Genomic DNA, 16,405 nt, shown 5'->3' with positions numbered 1-16,405 from the left:
CCCTTGTGCTTAGACTCACTCTAATATTGCCAAACTCACACAAAATTGTGTCAAAAAGTGTATTGTACCCCTGTCACAGGGGGCATATGAAGGGCTAAAGGCATGGCTTCTCCTTACCTAAATACTTCATCTTCCCAAAGCTTTGGAAACACAATGAGCAGAACTTGGCTTGCTAGAAGCATCTCTTCATTTGCAAATTGAAGGTAGGAAGAACTACGTGGGAATGCTGCAGCTCTTGACATGTTCAGTTCATGCTGGATTTCCCGTGGAATGTGCAAATAATTTAAAAAAGAGGGTTTTTCTCCCCAACCTGTCCTTTACCTGTCACAGAACTGAATTCCTGGTGCTGGCTGAGGACCTGCTGGATTGATGGGGAGTTTGTGCTGCCTTTTTCACCAGCTGGGCTGTTACCACCCCCATATTATTATTATGGAAAAATTTCCATGTCTTTTTCTTGCATACCCAGCTCCTGATAATTATTAGCTGGCAGTGCTGGCTCTCCATCCTTTATAGAAGAGATTCCAACTGTCTTGGTTTAGCTCAAAGCAGCTCCCTGCAAACAAACACAAGTCATTCTCATCCAAATCTGATTTTACCATCATATCGTTTTTAATTAAATAAACCAAAGGCAATCTGCTTGTGCAGCCTTCCCCAGCAGGAGACTTTGGCCCAGGACATGAGCTGGTGGGCACCACAGCAAAATGAAGCCAAAACACAGCACAAAATAAAAAACAGAACAGTGTAATTTCCTCCTTGTGTGTCACCTCTGAATTAGTTTATGTGTGCAGACATGGGGGCAGTGGGGCAGAGGAAGGGGTTCAGGTGCGTGGTTCAGTGTGTGATATATCCATGACCGTGTGCTGGTGCATCCATGACCTATATTTGGATATACGGGCTATAAAAAGCCTTGGAGCAAACAACCTCCTGCAGGACCCGGATCCCCTGTCCCTGCTGTTGCTGCCGGCTTCAGGAGAGAGGAGCAAGCCCACTCCAGCTTTTATTTCTCCTCTTGGTGTTCTCCAGGAAGATGGCTAAAGGCAGCATCTCCCTCCGCTCCCTGAACGAGACGCTGAACAGGTCTGAGCAGCACTGGAAGGGACCGGGAGGGCTGGGGCAGGAGACCAGGCAACCCGTGAGCATGGCAAACCTGTGCTTCCCTGGAAACATCCGTGGGGAACGGGGTGTACAGACACATCGTGTGTATATGGGGAGGGAGGGTTCATGAGCAGTCTGACTTCTCCTTCAGTCACTGGGGAGGGAAGAGGGATGGAGCCACCAGCTCCACGGTGTTGGTCAGTTCCGTGGCTGCCATCCTGGCTGTTTGCTGCAGGATTTGGGCAGTGGCTCCACCAGCCAAGGCCTGCAGCTGGATGAGGTGTTGCCAGGTGATTTATAACCCACAGGAAGTTCAGGTTTGCTGTTGTTAATGGGAGATTTGGGATGAATTACCAAATTTCGGAAAATGCCTCAGAGTCGGGAGGATTCAAAGATCGGGAGTAAATGGTTATCATTAGCAAAAAAAAAACAAACAAGAATGGACCTTTCTTGTACGTTTAAAGAAAGCAAATCAGTGTTGCTGCGGGATCAGGACATAGGTGACGCTGATTCACCCTCCATTTCCAAAGCCTGCCCTCGGCAGAGGAACGTGACCAACAGGTTCACTGGCTTCCTGTAAAACAATCCAGCCCCAGCTGCCCCTGCTGGCACCGCTCCGTGTGCTCGGCTCAGCTGCCGGGGGACAGTGGCTCAGATCAGATATAGACCACGAACACAGATCTTCAGGAGAAAAGAGTCAAAAAGGGGTCTGGAATTCTCAGCAGTTAGAGACAGGCAGGGTAATGTTCCCTCCCAGTGGATTTTCACCTCTGGGTTTTCATATTACTGTGAGGGTGGGGAGGCCCTGGCACAGGTTGCCCAGAGAAGCTGTGGCTGCCCCATCCCTGGAAGTGTTCAAGGCCAGGCTGGACAGGGCTTGGAGCAACCTGGGATAGTGGAAGGTGTCCCTGCCCATGTCAGGGGGTGGAAGGGAATGATCTTTAATGCCCCTTCCAACCCAAACCATTCTGTGATTCCATGATGTGTTGCCTTTACAGTATCAAGACATTTTTAAGCCAACTCAGCTGTCACACACACAATGTGGTTTACCTGCAGTAAAAACGATCACTATCAAGAGTATCACAGCCAATGGGATGCAGTACTTCTGTTTAGGAAATGAACGATTAGGTGTTGACAGACTGACAGCTGACAGACTTGGAAAGAAACTGCTCCTCTCCTCGAGATACTAACAGGGTTCCCTCCCTCAGCTTTTATGACTCCAAACAGTGGTGACCACAAAAATAGATACCAGAGACCTGACCCAAGGGAGAAACACTGGAACTACTCCTGAAAGAAAAAAGTGAAAATTAGATCCATGGTAAACTTATTGAAGAAGTGTCTAAGTGAGTAAGTGAACAGGGAGAGCTTGGAGGCTGCACTGGCCTGGAAAATAAAACCCACGTGACAGCTCTAAAATGTCATTTTCTGTAAATGCCTGAATAGCAGAAATAAGGTTACCCATACAACCACACTTTCAGAGAAGTGGGAATGCTGGTGCTTTTACTGCAGAGCTTCCAAGTATGTTCTGTGTGCTAAGGAGAGAGGGGAATTTTAAATAGCTTTCTGGTAAAGAATGGGGATGTGGTTTGTGTGTACACTAGCCAGAGTCAGAGGTCACTGACTCAGTGGTAACTTCACTCACACTAAAGGAAAAGTGTTCAGAGGTCATGATTGAAATGAAAGCAGGAGGTTTAATCTGTCCTTCCTCGTTTTGTTCTAAACTTGGATCAGGAGGCAGCAGCACTGAGTGTATCAGAATTCACTAAAAGCTGTAGGAGATGGGCTCTACCGTGGTGTAACTGATGTTTTTAGACGCCAAATTAGCAAATGCTGAAATGTTTGTTGCAAGTGGTTAAAGATACATAAGATTAATTTACAGACGGGCAATATACCCCCCAAAAACGTGCTGGAGAGACAAAAATGGTCAACTGCTAAAGCATTGGACTAAAAGGCTGCTGAGAAACAAACTACTGCACTGACAGCATGAGCGATGAGATCTTCGATAACTTTATTTGTAGAGGAGAAAGGCCGAGAGTGGGCCTCGAGGAAGCTTATTTACCATGATAAAAAGTGCAAAACAGGGAGCAATTCACCGGGAGTATCTCCCCCAGGACACTAATTTTCTGACACCTCCCTGTCTAAAACTCATTCACACCTCAGTTTATCCACTTGCTCTCTCTGTGCTGAGGGACTCGATCCCGTTATGACACATCAACCCTTCCAATTCTTCTCAACTCTGCATTTGTACATCACACAAACTCAATTTTCCGACTGAAGTTCTGGTTTAGTCCCCAGATTCTTGCTGAGGCAAGAGGAGTCCTGCCGCAGGAAGATGAGCTTTCTCCGGGCTGCAGAGGAAGTCTCGTAGCCTCAGGAAACAACAGAAAATCCTTAGACGAAGATCTGCTCAAGTGGCCAGACAATGAATTAAGGTCTGGGGTACTTAGTAAAATGTGCCACGGTTGATGCCTTTTTATTTTTTAGTCACTCAGGTCAACTGCAGACAGAACCCAAAGTAGGCCTTGGAGAAGGAGTGGCAGGAGAAGAGGCAGGCAGGGAAATGGGGAACTACTGTTAGGGAAAAAATGGCATTCTTGGTCCTTCTCTTATAACAACTGGCTTTAAAATACCTTGGAGTACTTGTGAAAGAATGGAAAACTACGGGTAAATTATCTAATCTGCTGTTCATAGAGTATAAAATTAATTTCTGCTTGTTTGGAGGGCTTTGTTTTGTTTGGGTTTTTTATTTTTTAACGTCACCACCTGAAAGCTGCTGTGTATTTTTGTACAAAAAAAGCCAAAGATACGCATAATAGTGCCACAACAAACAAGGCAAAAGACCTGCATACAGTGTTTAACACAAGTAGGTCACAATTCAGAACTCCATTCCCTGAACATCAGAACAATACAATAACAGTAACAGAAGCAGTAGGGCAAACTGGGGGTGGAGAAAGAGAAGCTAAAGGAAAAAACGCAGGGTCTTCTCTGTAAAAAAATTAGCAATGGTGCAGTTCCTGTTTAGCTAATATTAGTCTGAAGTTCTGCCAGTAAAATAGAAAGAAAAATCACAAAAAATTCTCTAAGAAGTAGCTGATGCTCTACTAGTAAACCACACATTGCCTACATAGTAGTGAGACAGTTGTTCAGTATTTAGGAAGGAACTTTGAAGGATTTATATCTTGATAGCTTTCAGATCCTCAGGACTCTCAAGAACATGCCTTGTGCCAATCAGATAACAGAGGAAGACGTGGAGAAAACTATCTTTCCAAAAACCACCTGGGGGGACAGAAGCCCAGCACAGCATGTCTCTCCAGCAGAGAAATGGGCTCAAAGCATAAATACTTGCATTGCCTTGTAGTTTCTCCCTAAACGCAGCAAATTCTCTTAAACTGGGCAGTTTTCTTCAGCAAAAGTGGAGTAGAATAGCTCAAAACTCAAACCCTCTTCTTTGGTCTTATAATTTACGATTTTAAGTAAGGAAAAATACAACAGATACAAAGTAATGAAAAGCAGTTAATAAATAGCAGCTATGAAGCAGTTTTTATCACAGAGCTGTTCCGTGGAAGAACAGTCCTATAAAAGAGAGAACGCGAACAGGACGAGCTGATGGGAGAATGAAACACTGCGGGTGGGTTTTTTATTATTTGCATCATTCTTACTCTGAGGAGAAATGAGAAGGTATCAAATAAAAATGATTCCAAACATCACGATACTACAAATAAAAACATAAATCACCTCAAAACGTGAGAAAAAAAAACCTGTGCCACTAATAATGAAAATGGTTGAGACCTGCAGATACAGGTCCACACTGATTTTGCAGCTGTTTTTAGAGGTTGTAAGACCTCCACAACAGGAAAGGGCCAAGAAGGGGTGTGAAGAAAAAAAAACAAACACCTTGGTTTTTAGTGGCGTACGTTCTCACAGCCCGGGGTCTGGAGCTGTCCACAGCGCAATGCCGCGGCAGAAAGCCCCAAATGCTTCCGAAACTCCCTCACCCTCGTGTTCCCCCCTCAGGGTGGAAGGCAGGCTGCACTCCCTGGAGGCTCGGTTCGCGGCTCTGGACCGCAGCCTGCAGGGCCTCCAGCTGCGCTTCGACCTGCAGGCCGAGGTGCTGGAGCGGGACCTGCGCCGGGATGTGCCCTGGGCTACCGAGGGCAGGTGAGCGCGCCCAGGGACGGCCCCAGCCCCCGAGGGCAACCACGGCTTCTCCGGGCAGCGGGGAGGGATCGCTTCCCAATGTCCTGCCTCATCCCGCCCTCTGGAAGCGGGGAGCCCTTAACCCTCACTTGTCATATCGCCACAGGGAATCCCACCTCCCCAAGCAGGACCCGCGGGCTCTACCTCCCAGCAGGCTCGGCGGCGGAGGAGGGGAAGAAGGCGGCGGAGGAGGAGCCGGCTCCCTCAGCAGGACGGCGGGAAGGGCTCCGTGAGGGGCGGGGCGCGGGCGCCATTGCGGGGCCTGTCCCGGAGCCGCAGCGGTGGGTGCCGAGCGCTCGGCGGGAGCCCTGAGGGGCCGGGGCTGAGCGGGGCCGGGGCGCGGGGGACAGAGCCCTTATCTCTGAGCACCCGCGCCCCCGGGGGTTATTTTTCTAATCAATAAAAAACAGCGGAAGTAGTAAAACCCGCCTTAAAGAGTGTTTGTGGCCATGGCGAGTTCTGTGTGGGGAATCGCAGCTTTTCTCTCAAGGACCTCCTGTGGCTGCTTGTTTAAGAAGCTTGTAACTTATAAATCGGTGTTTTTACTCTTTCTGCTGCATGTGTCTTATTTTCTCTCCCACAGAGGCCAAGTGGAAAAATCCTGTGAGGAGCCAGATGATACCCACTGTTTCAAGTCATACAAGAAGGTGCTGAAGTCTTAATTCGTCATTTATCATAGGAAAAAAGTATTTTTGCTTTTTGGTCTCAGCTTATGCAAGCAAATGAACGAGAAAGAAGCTGCTTTGCCCTGATGATGTATTTCACCTTCAGAATGTGCTGGAAGCAAGTCTGTGCCAAAAGCAGCTTTTGAAGGACGTGGATGTACTGAAAAATTGAGCAAATGGAAGGTTAAGGTAACTGGGATAACATATCCAGCATAGCTTGTCACAGACAGAGAGTGCTGGGAGAGGAGTGGAATAATAGAAGTGGCTGGAAGAACTCTCACCTTCTTTCCCCCTCTCGCCTTACCACTGACTTGCCATCCCCAAAGCACCTGTTACAGCTCACAGGACACTGCAGTAGGAAAGCCTGGTACAATTTTTCCATGAATTTTGGAAAGATTTGAATCTTCGTTTAGAATCTGTCTAGAATCCTGAGCAAAAGCAACCACTAAACAGGCTTCTAAATCCACTAACGTTTTCTTAAAGTTGTTGCAAAACATTTTCTGTTTTATTTTACTTCCCATAAGGAACATAAGCGTTTGACTTTGCTTTCAGGTCCTGATGTTGTCCTAGTCTTGTTCCTCTACCTCGAGTCAGTATGTCAACGAAATCCAAGGCCCCGCTTTCCTTGTCTGACTGCCTCTGCCAAATTTGCATGGAGATCTTCGTGGAGCCCGTCACGCTGCCGTGCAGCCATACCCTCTGTAATTCCTGCTTCCAGCTGACGGTGGAAAAGGCCAGTCTTTCTTGCCCTTTTTGTCGGCGTCGAGTCTCTTCTTGGGCACGGTACAACGCCCGCAGAAATACTCTTGTCAACTGGGAGCTCTGGGAGAAGATTCAGAAGAATTACCCTGAGGAGTGCGAGAGGAGGATTAACGGACAGGATTTGGACGAGGAAAGTAAGTGAAATGTCACTTGTCCTGGCATGTCTTTGCTTTGCCACAGTAATTACTCTGGGTGGACTTTGGATGTTGGGAAATGAAGAGCTGTGGGCAGGCAGGTGTGTTACTGCTGGGCAAGGCAGAGGCAGAGCTCTCCTGTGAAAGGGGCAGGGAAGAGTTGGGCAGTGCCTCTTTCATTTGTAGCACAGAGAGTAAAAATGATATTGTCAGGTCATGGCAGTGGGTATTTGTTCATGCCTTTGGCACAAAGTTCTAGTGTGTAGCTGCCTGGCCTTGCAAAAGCACCAGGTTTTATTGCTCATTTTCAGCTGTAGTCTCTGCAAGCAGTGTTTGGGTGTGCGGGTGTGTTTCTTTATCACTGTCAAGTAAGTGAAGTGGTTAGAAGTTTTTTAAGTCTATTAGTTTGGTTAGAGATTCCAGGAGTTTGGTCAATGCAAGAGTGTTTGAGCCTGAAATTGTAGTGTCAGAGAGAAGGAAGTGAAATCTGATTGACTTTTTGAAGAAGCCTTTTGGGGTTTATTACATTGCAAGCTCCCTTGGGGGAGACTTGTTGGTAGGTTGGCTCTATGGCACCTTGTTCCACGTGCAGTGTTATGAGGTCTTTTTAATCACAACGAGTGAAAAACACATGTTACGGTCAGTGTACCAACACAGAATGAATCATGGAGTGGTTTGGGTTGGGAGGGACCTTAAAGCTCATCTCATTCCACCCCCTGCCATGAGCAGGAACACCTTCCACTATCCCACATTGCTCCAAGCCCCATCCAACCTGGCCTTGAACACTTCCAGGGATGGGGCAGCCGCAGCTCCTCTGGGCAACCTATTCCGTCAGATTTACTTTATATACAGTGCTTGGAAATCACAGCCTGTTCCTGCCACTCTGTGACACTGCGCTTTTCTACTGTGTTACTTTGTAACACAAAGTGCTTTTATTTTTTTTTTATCACAGCACTTGATTTCAGTCAAATCATTCCTGTGACAGGGTGTGGAAGTCATCTGTTGTTAAAATAGTTGCTGACTGTCATGATCTTGCTTTGTTCCTTACTTTGGTTTTTTCCTGTCTATTAGTCTGTGTCCCCAAACCACAGCACCGGCTAAGCAAGCCTGGGGAGCTGAGGCAGGAGTATGAAGCAGAGATTAGCAAGGTAAGTCTAAAAATACATTTAAAAGTAAAAATACTTTGGATCCGGTAACTTGAATTGCTCCCAGTTATATGAATTGTTCCCACAAACAGCTGTTATGGTATTTAGTGATAAAGATACTTAAAAGCTCATTGCAACTGCAAGAACATACTGGTCACTCCTGAAGGATGGATTAAATTTATGGAAGAAGAGAGATTTCCTTATGTTTGTCACAAGGTGACATTTCTCAAGTTTTCTTGATCTGTACCTCCCACCTCACCTCTCAGTCAATGCACTTAAAAGTAGCAAATGTAAAAATTTGGAACTGTTTGGGCTTTGGTTTTATGCTTGCCTTGCAGACCACAATTGGATGAACACAGCGTTTTCTTTCTTCTTATTCTGTTACCTCCAGTCATTTGAAAACGAGAAGAAAATATTTTTAAGTAGTTTCAGTTTTGCCTATTTAAGGATCCCTCTTCCAATTCGGACACACTAGTATTAAGATTTATAGTTGGAAAATATGCAAGAATGCTCCTTTCCCTGACAGCCCCTTGCTGGTGGTTACAGGAGCAGGGGGAGTGTGTGAAGCAGAGGACTGGAGGTAATTTCCAAATTCCCTTACGCGGTAAAGAAAGATTTATTCAGTCTTGAAGTACTTTGCTGCCCTCGTGGAGTTGTTGGTAACTGATCTCTCAGTGGGTATCTGCCGTAAGGAAGGCAGATGCAAAATTCTTGGCCTGCTCCTTTGGGTTTTGTGCATTTCAGGAGAGCAGGAGTCTTCTAGAAGAGAGATGTGCTGTCACTGGGGTATGGGATGATATAATGACATAAGCAAGTTGAGCAAACGCTGTGGGATAGCTGCCATCCAGCCTTAGAAAGAATCTTAATCCCAGTTTCTCTGTAGATCCATGTATTGGAGGTCTTAGTTTTTGTGTGAAAAGGTGAGGAATGGAGTTTAACCTTGCAGGTGAGCAAGACTAATGGTGTAATCTGGCAGAAACCAGAAGGCTGTGGTCAAACCCAAGGCTCTGCACACGGTATCAGGATGATTTACACCTTTGCAGTTAAATGCTGGTTCTAGTTTTTGTGAACAGCGGGTGGTTCGCATTTAAAGAGCGTCAGCTCAGAGGTTCTGGTGCCAAGTGTGGTCCTGCAGCTGTAACCAGGTGGGTTTTGTCTGTCGTAGGTGGAGGCCGAGAGGCGAGCGCACGAACAGGAGGAGAACAAGGCGAGCGAGGAATTCATCCAGCGGCTGCTGGCAGAGGAGGAGGAGGAGAACAGGTTGGCAGAACAGAGGCGGAGGGAGATGGAGAAACAGCTGAAACAAGATGAAGAGCTGGCCTGGCAGCTCAGTAACAGTCTGGTGAGTTGGGGTCAAGGGGGAACAGCAGAAAACAGTGATACAGTGCCAGCAACTTCTCAGAGATAAAGCTAAAATTTGGAATAATTTGCGTTTATTTTAGTTGTAGTTGGAAGCTGTTGTCAGCCCCCAGTACTTCAGAGCCTTGGTTGACCATTAATTTTTGAAAAAACAGCGGGAGGGTCAAATACCCCAAACATTTCTGCCTGTGTAATACACACTTGAAATCCAGCATCCAGCACGTGTGCTGCATGTTTTCATTGTGAAACATTTTAAAACATTGTTTTTCTCCTGAAAACTTCCTTTTCCCCATGATTTTAAAAATTCTTCTTTGGGAAGAAAATAATGTCTGTAACCTGTACTGGAAAAAAGGAACACACAGCAAAAATTTACCTTATCTTTTGGGGGTTTTTTTGTTTTATTAATTTGTTTTGGTCAGTTGGAGTTTTTCTACCCAGTGAGGAAAGCTGTGTACTTATTTGAGCAAATCCTCCTGTCCCTCAATACTAGATCCAGGAAAGGTTATGGAACGTGTAGCATTTCTTATTCCATAACTATCTGTTACTTACAGTTCTAGAATTCTTTGGGCAAAAATAACTAATTGTGCAGCAAAACCAAAGTAGTTCTCTGGGGGTTTCTCTGGTCTGTGTTGTGTTTTGTTTTATATAACACTGTTTTTACTTGCCATGGAAGAATGAGGATTCTGAGGGACACGTGCTCAGCAGCCTGTCACCAGCACACAGCCTCTCGCCTCAAACATCCCCGGCACACTTGTGCAAGGCAAAGAACAAACCAAGCAACACTGGAGACATTCAGAAGTAAGTGATTCAAGTGTTTCTTGAATTGAATTATTGATCTGTTTCTTCGTATAGTGTCCCTCTGCTCCATTTGCTTCCTTGGAATCCTGCAGGGCAACTTCCCTGGATACTCGAGGACAAATGTGTGAAGTGTTGAAGGTTACAATATCTCCTCATATGAGAAGAAGGGAAACGCCCTTTTTGTTGTTTTGGTTTGTCAGAATGAACCTGAAGATCTTGATTAATGCAAAGGGCTGACAATTCAAGGAAAAATTGTGTAAAAGGGTGTACTTTTTTTCTTTCCTTTAAGGTACCTGTCTCCGAAGCATCATGGTACGTTGGGACCAGCATCGTTCTGTAGCACCACAGGAAGAAGCAGGAGCAGCTCTGGCTCAGTGGTAACTGGAATCATTTTGTTATGAATCTCAGTGTTGGTAGTTACGGGATATTTTCCCTTTGCCTGTAGCATTCCATCCTCTATTCCCCTTGCCCATCAGTGCTGGGCAGGTTATCTCAGCCTTTTTAGGCTACCCTCAATATCCATAATTCCCAGTTCTGGAGCTTACTGGAGGGGGGCGCACCCTGATTTACATCTTTCCCTGTCTGTCTGTCTGTCTGATCATTCCTGGGAGGCCTCAAAAGAACGTGAGCAGGCCTGAAGGGTTGGTTTGAGTCACTGATAAGAGGAAAGTGCTGCAGTTGTGGTTTCAGTCCTTTTAGCTGGGCTTCTGGAGTTGTTTTAAATATTTTCATGATTATTAAACAATTAGGTAATTTTTAAAAAGAGAAGTATCCAAGTTGCTCTCCCAGAGCAGTTTGGGGCAGCGCAGCTGTGAGAAGTGAGATTGGCATTTATTCACACCCTTGGGCTTTTAATAAATTTACTTTCTTGGTGGTCTCTCCCTGTTCTTCAGGAGACCAAGAGCAATGAAGGCAGCTGTTCTGCATTGCAGGATGAGCAAGAAAAAATGCCGACCCTGTCTCCACAGCTGACCAGTGTAAATAAAGATTCTGATGCTAAGGATTCGTTTTTGGAATCATGCATGAACTATTTCAGTGCCTCAGCTTCAGGTGAAACCACTACTGTCAACCAGGAAAAAACACCAGGACCAAATTGTTTAGGAGATGGAGTTCCAGGTGCACTTCATGGAGCCACAGAAGGGGAGGGGTCTGGAACAGCTCTTTGTAGATCCAAAGGAAAAGATGATGAAATTGAGACAAACAGTGGCAGTTTAACACGTGTAGAAAGCATAAACTTTGAAAACTCTCCTCAAACTTGTACCTCTGTTCAGTCAGGGATGAATTCCGTGATGTCTGACAGGCAGAGTGCAGGATGTGATCTGGGGAAGGTGGCTGCACACTCGGATGAAAATGAACCAGAGGGGCTGGAGAACACTAAGGAAACTCCCAAAAGGAAGCTGCTGGAGGCCCCAGCTGATGCCATGACTGACTCAGGGGTGCTTGACAAGAGGAGAAGAACCTGTTCAGAAAGCGTGGAAGACGAAGGGGTGCAGATTAATGATTTCAACTTGCAAACACAAAGAGCCTTTGAGCAGGAGTTCTATGAAAGGCGTAGGCAGGAGGAGCAGGACAGGCTCCTGGCTCTGCAGCTACAAAAGGAGCTGGACAAGGAGGAAAGGACACTCAACCGGCAGAAGGGTTCTCCAGACGAGTATCTGCTTCGCACCAAACCACCTCAGTCTCTGAAAGACTCTGCTGCCAAAAAGGGAAGTTGCAAGGTGGCCAAAGACTCCAAGGGATCAAAAAAACAGGCTGAAACCAATCACTACAAGACTCGGAAAGGTTCCTGCAATGAAAACTGGCAGTCCCCTGCCAAGGTCCGGGTGAAATCCCCCGGCATCAAGGAGGGAAAGGTTTTGAATTGTGTGGTCAATACCAGTGACAAAAATGATATTTGCTCACTGCCTAAGAACAAGCAAAAGACGATCCTGCAGATGTTTAAAGGCCCTGTTGCAGAGTAGATCAGCAGAGCCACGGACACGTGGTGGACTGGGAATAGGAACCGTGGGGATGTTCTCCCGCGTTAGGCAAAGCTTCCTTAAGCAGTTCCGAGTTGTTGGTTTGGAGAGGAATGGCTTTAGGCAGCGGTGTTGTGAGTTCTGAGTTTTAGCAGTGTACACCCCCAGACTTGAACATTTCTTAATTGCCCTTCTCCTGAATGTTATTTTCTAGCACTTGCAGCACTTCTTGCAGGACTCACGGCATTTCTCATTTGCTAGCGCTTGGGTTTACATGGTTTGGAATGTGAATACCCGTAGTGTTCAAAACCAAGGATAATTTAAAATGAGAATCCAGAGTCTTTTATGGAAAGGATGCACATTCCGTGGAGGAAGCAAGGAAAGAACGAGTCTGTATTCCCAGCTGGCTGCCAGCTGCAAGGTTCAACCCTCAGCACAACCACTGCTCTGTAAATTGAAGCATGTCACTGAAATTTTGGCTGTTTCTGGAATTGCAGCCCGTTTACACAAGTGGAACCAGACAGCCACTCTTTCCTTCTCATATGCCAGCCCCTCCCTTGGATAAAGAGGGAAGAAACAGGTCATTCTTCCACTGCCAAAGCCAAGGATCTTTCACGGATGCCAAGGTTTTGGGCTTGTATTCACCTCTATTCAGAGAGGTCCCTCCTGCAGATCCCATTTTCCTTATTGTTAAGAATACCATACTTTTGATTTCTTACTGCTAATGTTCTGCAACTTTATTGTTCTATAATAGTGTTACCTGTATTTGGTGCCGTTTAATTTTCATACTCAAACTGGTTTAAGTCTGATTAAAACCACATAATATTAAAAAAAAACCCAGTCCAGAAGCCAGTTATGATGGAGAAAGTTAAACCAAAAGGGGAAAAGCAACTGAAAACTGAAGTTGTCAGTAATGATGTAACTGCAATTAAAGATTCACATAACTGCCCTGCCTGGCTGTAACTGTTCCCCTCCATTATTAGAGGCACTACCAAATACTGTTCCCATTGGGTTTAAAACTAAAAGAACTTAAAATAAATTGTAATTTAGAGCTGGGGGTGCTGAGGCCTGTAGGAAGTTGAGGCTGGTGAAGAGATGACCAGGTCCTGCTCCACAGAGGAAGTTTTCTTGCCAATTGTTTTATCTGTTGTTTTATGAAGCCATATTTTGGCTTTTCTTTGCTTCTTTGGAGCTATTTTTGCACTGTTCATGTTTAAAATGGAGCCAAGCACCATCTGTAAGTCCTGAAGGGTGTTAGTCACCAAAGTCAGCAATTGTTTGAGATTTGTCCATTTTTTTGAACCCCACTGATGACTTTAATTCTGTTTTGGGAAATTTGTAACAAAATACTTCAAATCAGTATCTTCTGATGGTTTAATTTTTAAGAAAGCCCAAATTTTATGGAAAGCACGAGAGGCACACCGAGCCAAAACTCTGACTTGTTGGGTTTTTTGTTTCCCTCTGCCTGTATGTCTCTATCAATGGTGGGCTTCTCATAAATAAATGGTCTGGTCTGAGATGTTTTTTGAGACAGTTACAAAAGATGACCTGCTGCAAATCCTTCTCTTTTCCTCCTGCTGCCTCAGCCATTGTGCTGGAAGCCTTCCTTCAAGATGGATCTGGTTCTCTTTAATCCTGACCTGAGTCGAGGTTGTTTTTCTGTTCAACAGGAACAAATATATCCCTTCATTAATTCAAGTGTTCTTTAAGGCAGAGCCACTGGCTGTTTCCATGCTGGGACCCTTGGCCTTTCCAGTCAGGATAAGCCTGTAAAAAATAAACTCCATTTTCAAAGCAGATGAGGAGAAAGAGCTTATTTGCTGCCCAAACCCTAAGTTTATGCCCAAGTACCAGCTTGGGCACTTGGGGACTCCTCACAATTTAATTCCACACGTTAAAGGGGTAGGAGAAACATTAGGGGTGGAGAAGGGTGAGGGAGAAGGGAGAATTTCCCTTTCTGGCAGCACTGTGCTTTGTGCAAGTGGCTTGAAGCCACATCCCAATATGTGGATTGCTGCATTTCACACCAGCCTCATTCCCTTTTCCTCCACCAGCTGTTCCATGGATTCTTTCTTTTCCCTTTTAATGTGTGATTATGCCTCTTCCATATAAGACTTGTGACATGCACTGAACTACTCCCAGTAAGAAGTTTAGTAAGGAAGGTGCTCCCACAGACTTCCTCACCAGCAACAGCAAATCCTGCTGCTGTGACTCCTTTGGAAATCACTAAAAAAATTACAAAATTTGCCACTTCAAAGGTCTAAATAGCTCACAAGTGGGTTTTGGTGTGTGTATATACTGGAGGGTGTGTTAAAGGATTTGGGGGATATTTGTGTTTTTCCAGCTCGCTGAATTTTGTCTTTCAGTGTCAGAATGGGCTCTTACATGACTTGTTATTTTTGTAAGCAGAATGAAAGAAAAAAACAAGGGGGCTACAAACTGATTGTTAGATAAACCCCATCCTTAACTGCAAAATGACCTAAACCTGTCACCTACAGCAGCAGCCCCATCTGAGGTGGGGGACTGCCAGCCCTCGGGTCCCCCCCAAATGATCCCATTCCTCAGCACACACACGGCACAGTAATCCTCACCAGACACAATTCAGCCTGTCCTTTTAGATCTTTATTGTGAGAGGGTGGAATTTGGCCACTGCTGAGTGGATTTTGGTTGTACCAACAGCTTGTGTCTGTCCCTGTGATCCAGGAGCTCTGAAGCAGGTGAAATGAGCTTTGTTTTACTGGTGTTTGTGAAGCAGGAGTCTGTGTTTGGGATGTCTGGGCTGGTGTAAGGGTTCACTGCTCCTCAGAAGGGTGAGTTCACCTGCCTTCAGCTCTGGTGATTCACGTGTCCTGTTTGTGAACCAAGTTCAGCTCCACACAACTGCCAAGAAAAACAAAACAAGTATCTGCCCAAAAAAGCCGATACATTACAGGCTTGGTCGCTTGCTTGAGGGGGTGGGAGGCAATGAGGGCATAAGAGAGGGAGCACATGTACCTGTTTTCATGGCAGAGAGATATTAAATTACTAGCATTCTAAAGAAACCTCAGCTTTCTGTGGTGCTCACTGTAGCTGACAAGTGTTACTGGCTGGGTGCTCAGCAGCACTCCAGCCTGCTGGCAGCACGCCAGCCACGTTCCTGCTGTGCAGGGAAACTGCTGAAACGAGTAAAACCCTCCTTTTCTGCCACTTCTGCAGGCGGCCTCGGCATCAGAAACACCCGGCACAGTGGGTGGGGACAAACCCAGGGGCTTGAGTTTTAGGGGTTTCTTGTTGCCAATTTGCAGTAACACCTCTTGTCCTACTGCTGGGCCCCCCCCAAGCAGAGCCTGGTCCAACCCCTGCCCCTCCCTGGACACCCACACACATGGATGAGGGCCCCTCTCAGTGTCTCCTGGAAGCTGAAGAGCCCCAGCTCCCTCAGCCTTTCCTGCTCCCAGAGATGCTCCAGTCCCTTCAGCATCTCTGTAGCCACCACTGGACCTGCTCCAGGGGCTCCATGTCCATCCTGTGATAAGGAGCCCAGAGCTGGATTCCAGCTGTGCCTCACAGTGCTGGGCAGAGGGGCAGGATTCCCTCCCTGACCTGCTGCCAATGCTCTTCCTGACGTCCCCCAGGATCCTATCGGCCTCTCGGCCCCCAGGACATTCAGCTGGCTCAGGGACAGCTTGTGGTCCCCCAGGCCCTTCACCGCAGCGCTGCTCTCCAGCAGGTCCCCCCAGCCCGTACCGGTGTTCGGGGCTATTCCCGGTGTCTCCCCCCTCGCAGCACCTGGACCCGCTCCACACGCGGCCTCGAGGCCTGCGTGGGGTAAACCCTTTGTGACGGGGTAAATCAGCGTCGGCCCCCCCGGCCTCGCGTGCTGAGGGGGCCGCTCCGGCACGTGCCCGTCGCGTCAGGCCGTGGGAAGCGGCGGGCCGGGAATGCCGGGGAGGATCCCTCGGGAAAGCCGCTGAGGCGCCGCCGGGGGAGAGCGGGCGGCGTTGCCACGGCAACTCCCGCCTCCCGCGCGGCCGTGGGGGGCGGTGCTCGTCACCACGGCAACCTCGGCCACGCCCCCTCCGCCCCTCCCGCCTTCCTCCCGGGGCGGCGCGGGCCAGGGAGGGAAGGGGCGCGCGGGCGGGCGGGCCCCGCGCATGCGCAGCGCGCGCCGGCCGGCGGCGCGTGTGTTGTGTTGCGGCGGCGGCGGCGCAAGATGGCGGCGTCCGGGGGCTCGGCGGGCGCCGCGGCGCTGAGGGCGCTGGTGCAGCAGTTCACCGCCATCACCGGTGGGTGCGGGCCGAGGGGCGCGCCCG

The 16,405-nt window shown here is 47.4% G+C and overlaps 2 protein-coding genes across 4 annotated transcripts in view; both read left to right on the top strand.

Moving 5' to 3' along the window:
* Positions 1-5,345: 5,345 nt before the first annotated feature.
* RNF168 (ring finger protein 168) lies at positions 5,346-13,910 on the top strand. 3 transcript variants are annotated; one of them, XM_027703832.1, is made up of 8 exons: positions 5,346-5,573; positions 5,876-5,939; positions 6,510-6,853; positions 7,925-8,001; positions 9,164-9,340; positions 10,031-10,155; positions 10,445-10,532; positions 11,049-13,910. In XM_027703832.1, the coding sequence occupies exons 3-8, from the start codon at positions 6,553-6,555 to the stop codon at positions 12,114-12,116; spliced, it is 1,836 nt and encodes a 611-aa protein (XP_027559633.1). In that variant the 5' UTR covers positions 5,346-5,573; positions 5,876-5,939; positions 6,510-6,552; the 3' UTR covers positions 12,117-13,910. The 3 variants fall into 3 exon arrangements, with proteins under 3 accessions (XP_027559633.1, XP_027559634.1, XP_027559632.1); XM_027703833.1 differs by having other exon boundaries at positions 5,876-6,146; positions 11,088-13,910; XM_027703831.1 differs by having other exon boundaries at positions 5,347-5,573; positions 5,876-6,146.
* Positions 13,911-16,295: 2,385 nt separating this feature from the next.
* Positions 16,296-16,405, top strand: part of UBXN7 (UBX domain protein 7) — a 33,077-nt gene continuing 32,967 nt past the window's right edge. Inside the window, exon 1 of the mRNA XM_027703830.1 lies at positions 16,296-16,378. Within this exon, the coding sequence (XP_027559631.1) occupies positions 16,306-16,378 (73 nt within the window). The 5' untranslated portion in view covers positions 16,296-16,305. The remainder of the gene's footprint in view (positions 16,379-16,405) is intronic.

This window comes from Neopelma chrysocephalum, unplaced genomic scaffold, assembly GCF_003984885.1.
Source record: "Neopelma chrysocephalum unplaced genomic scaffold, ASM398488v2 Primary Assembly neopelma1_252, whole genome shotgun sequence".
NCBI classification, from domain to species: domain Eukaryota; kingdom Metazoa; phylum Chordata; class Aves; order Passeriformes; family Pipridae; genus Neopelma; species Neopelma chrysocephalum.
Note: the sequence above shows the minus strand (reverse complement) of the source record. Positions and strands in the feature narration are given on the sequence as shown.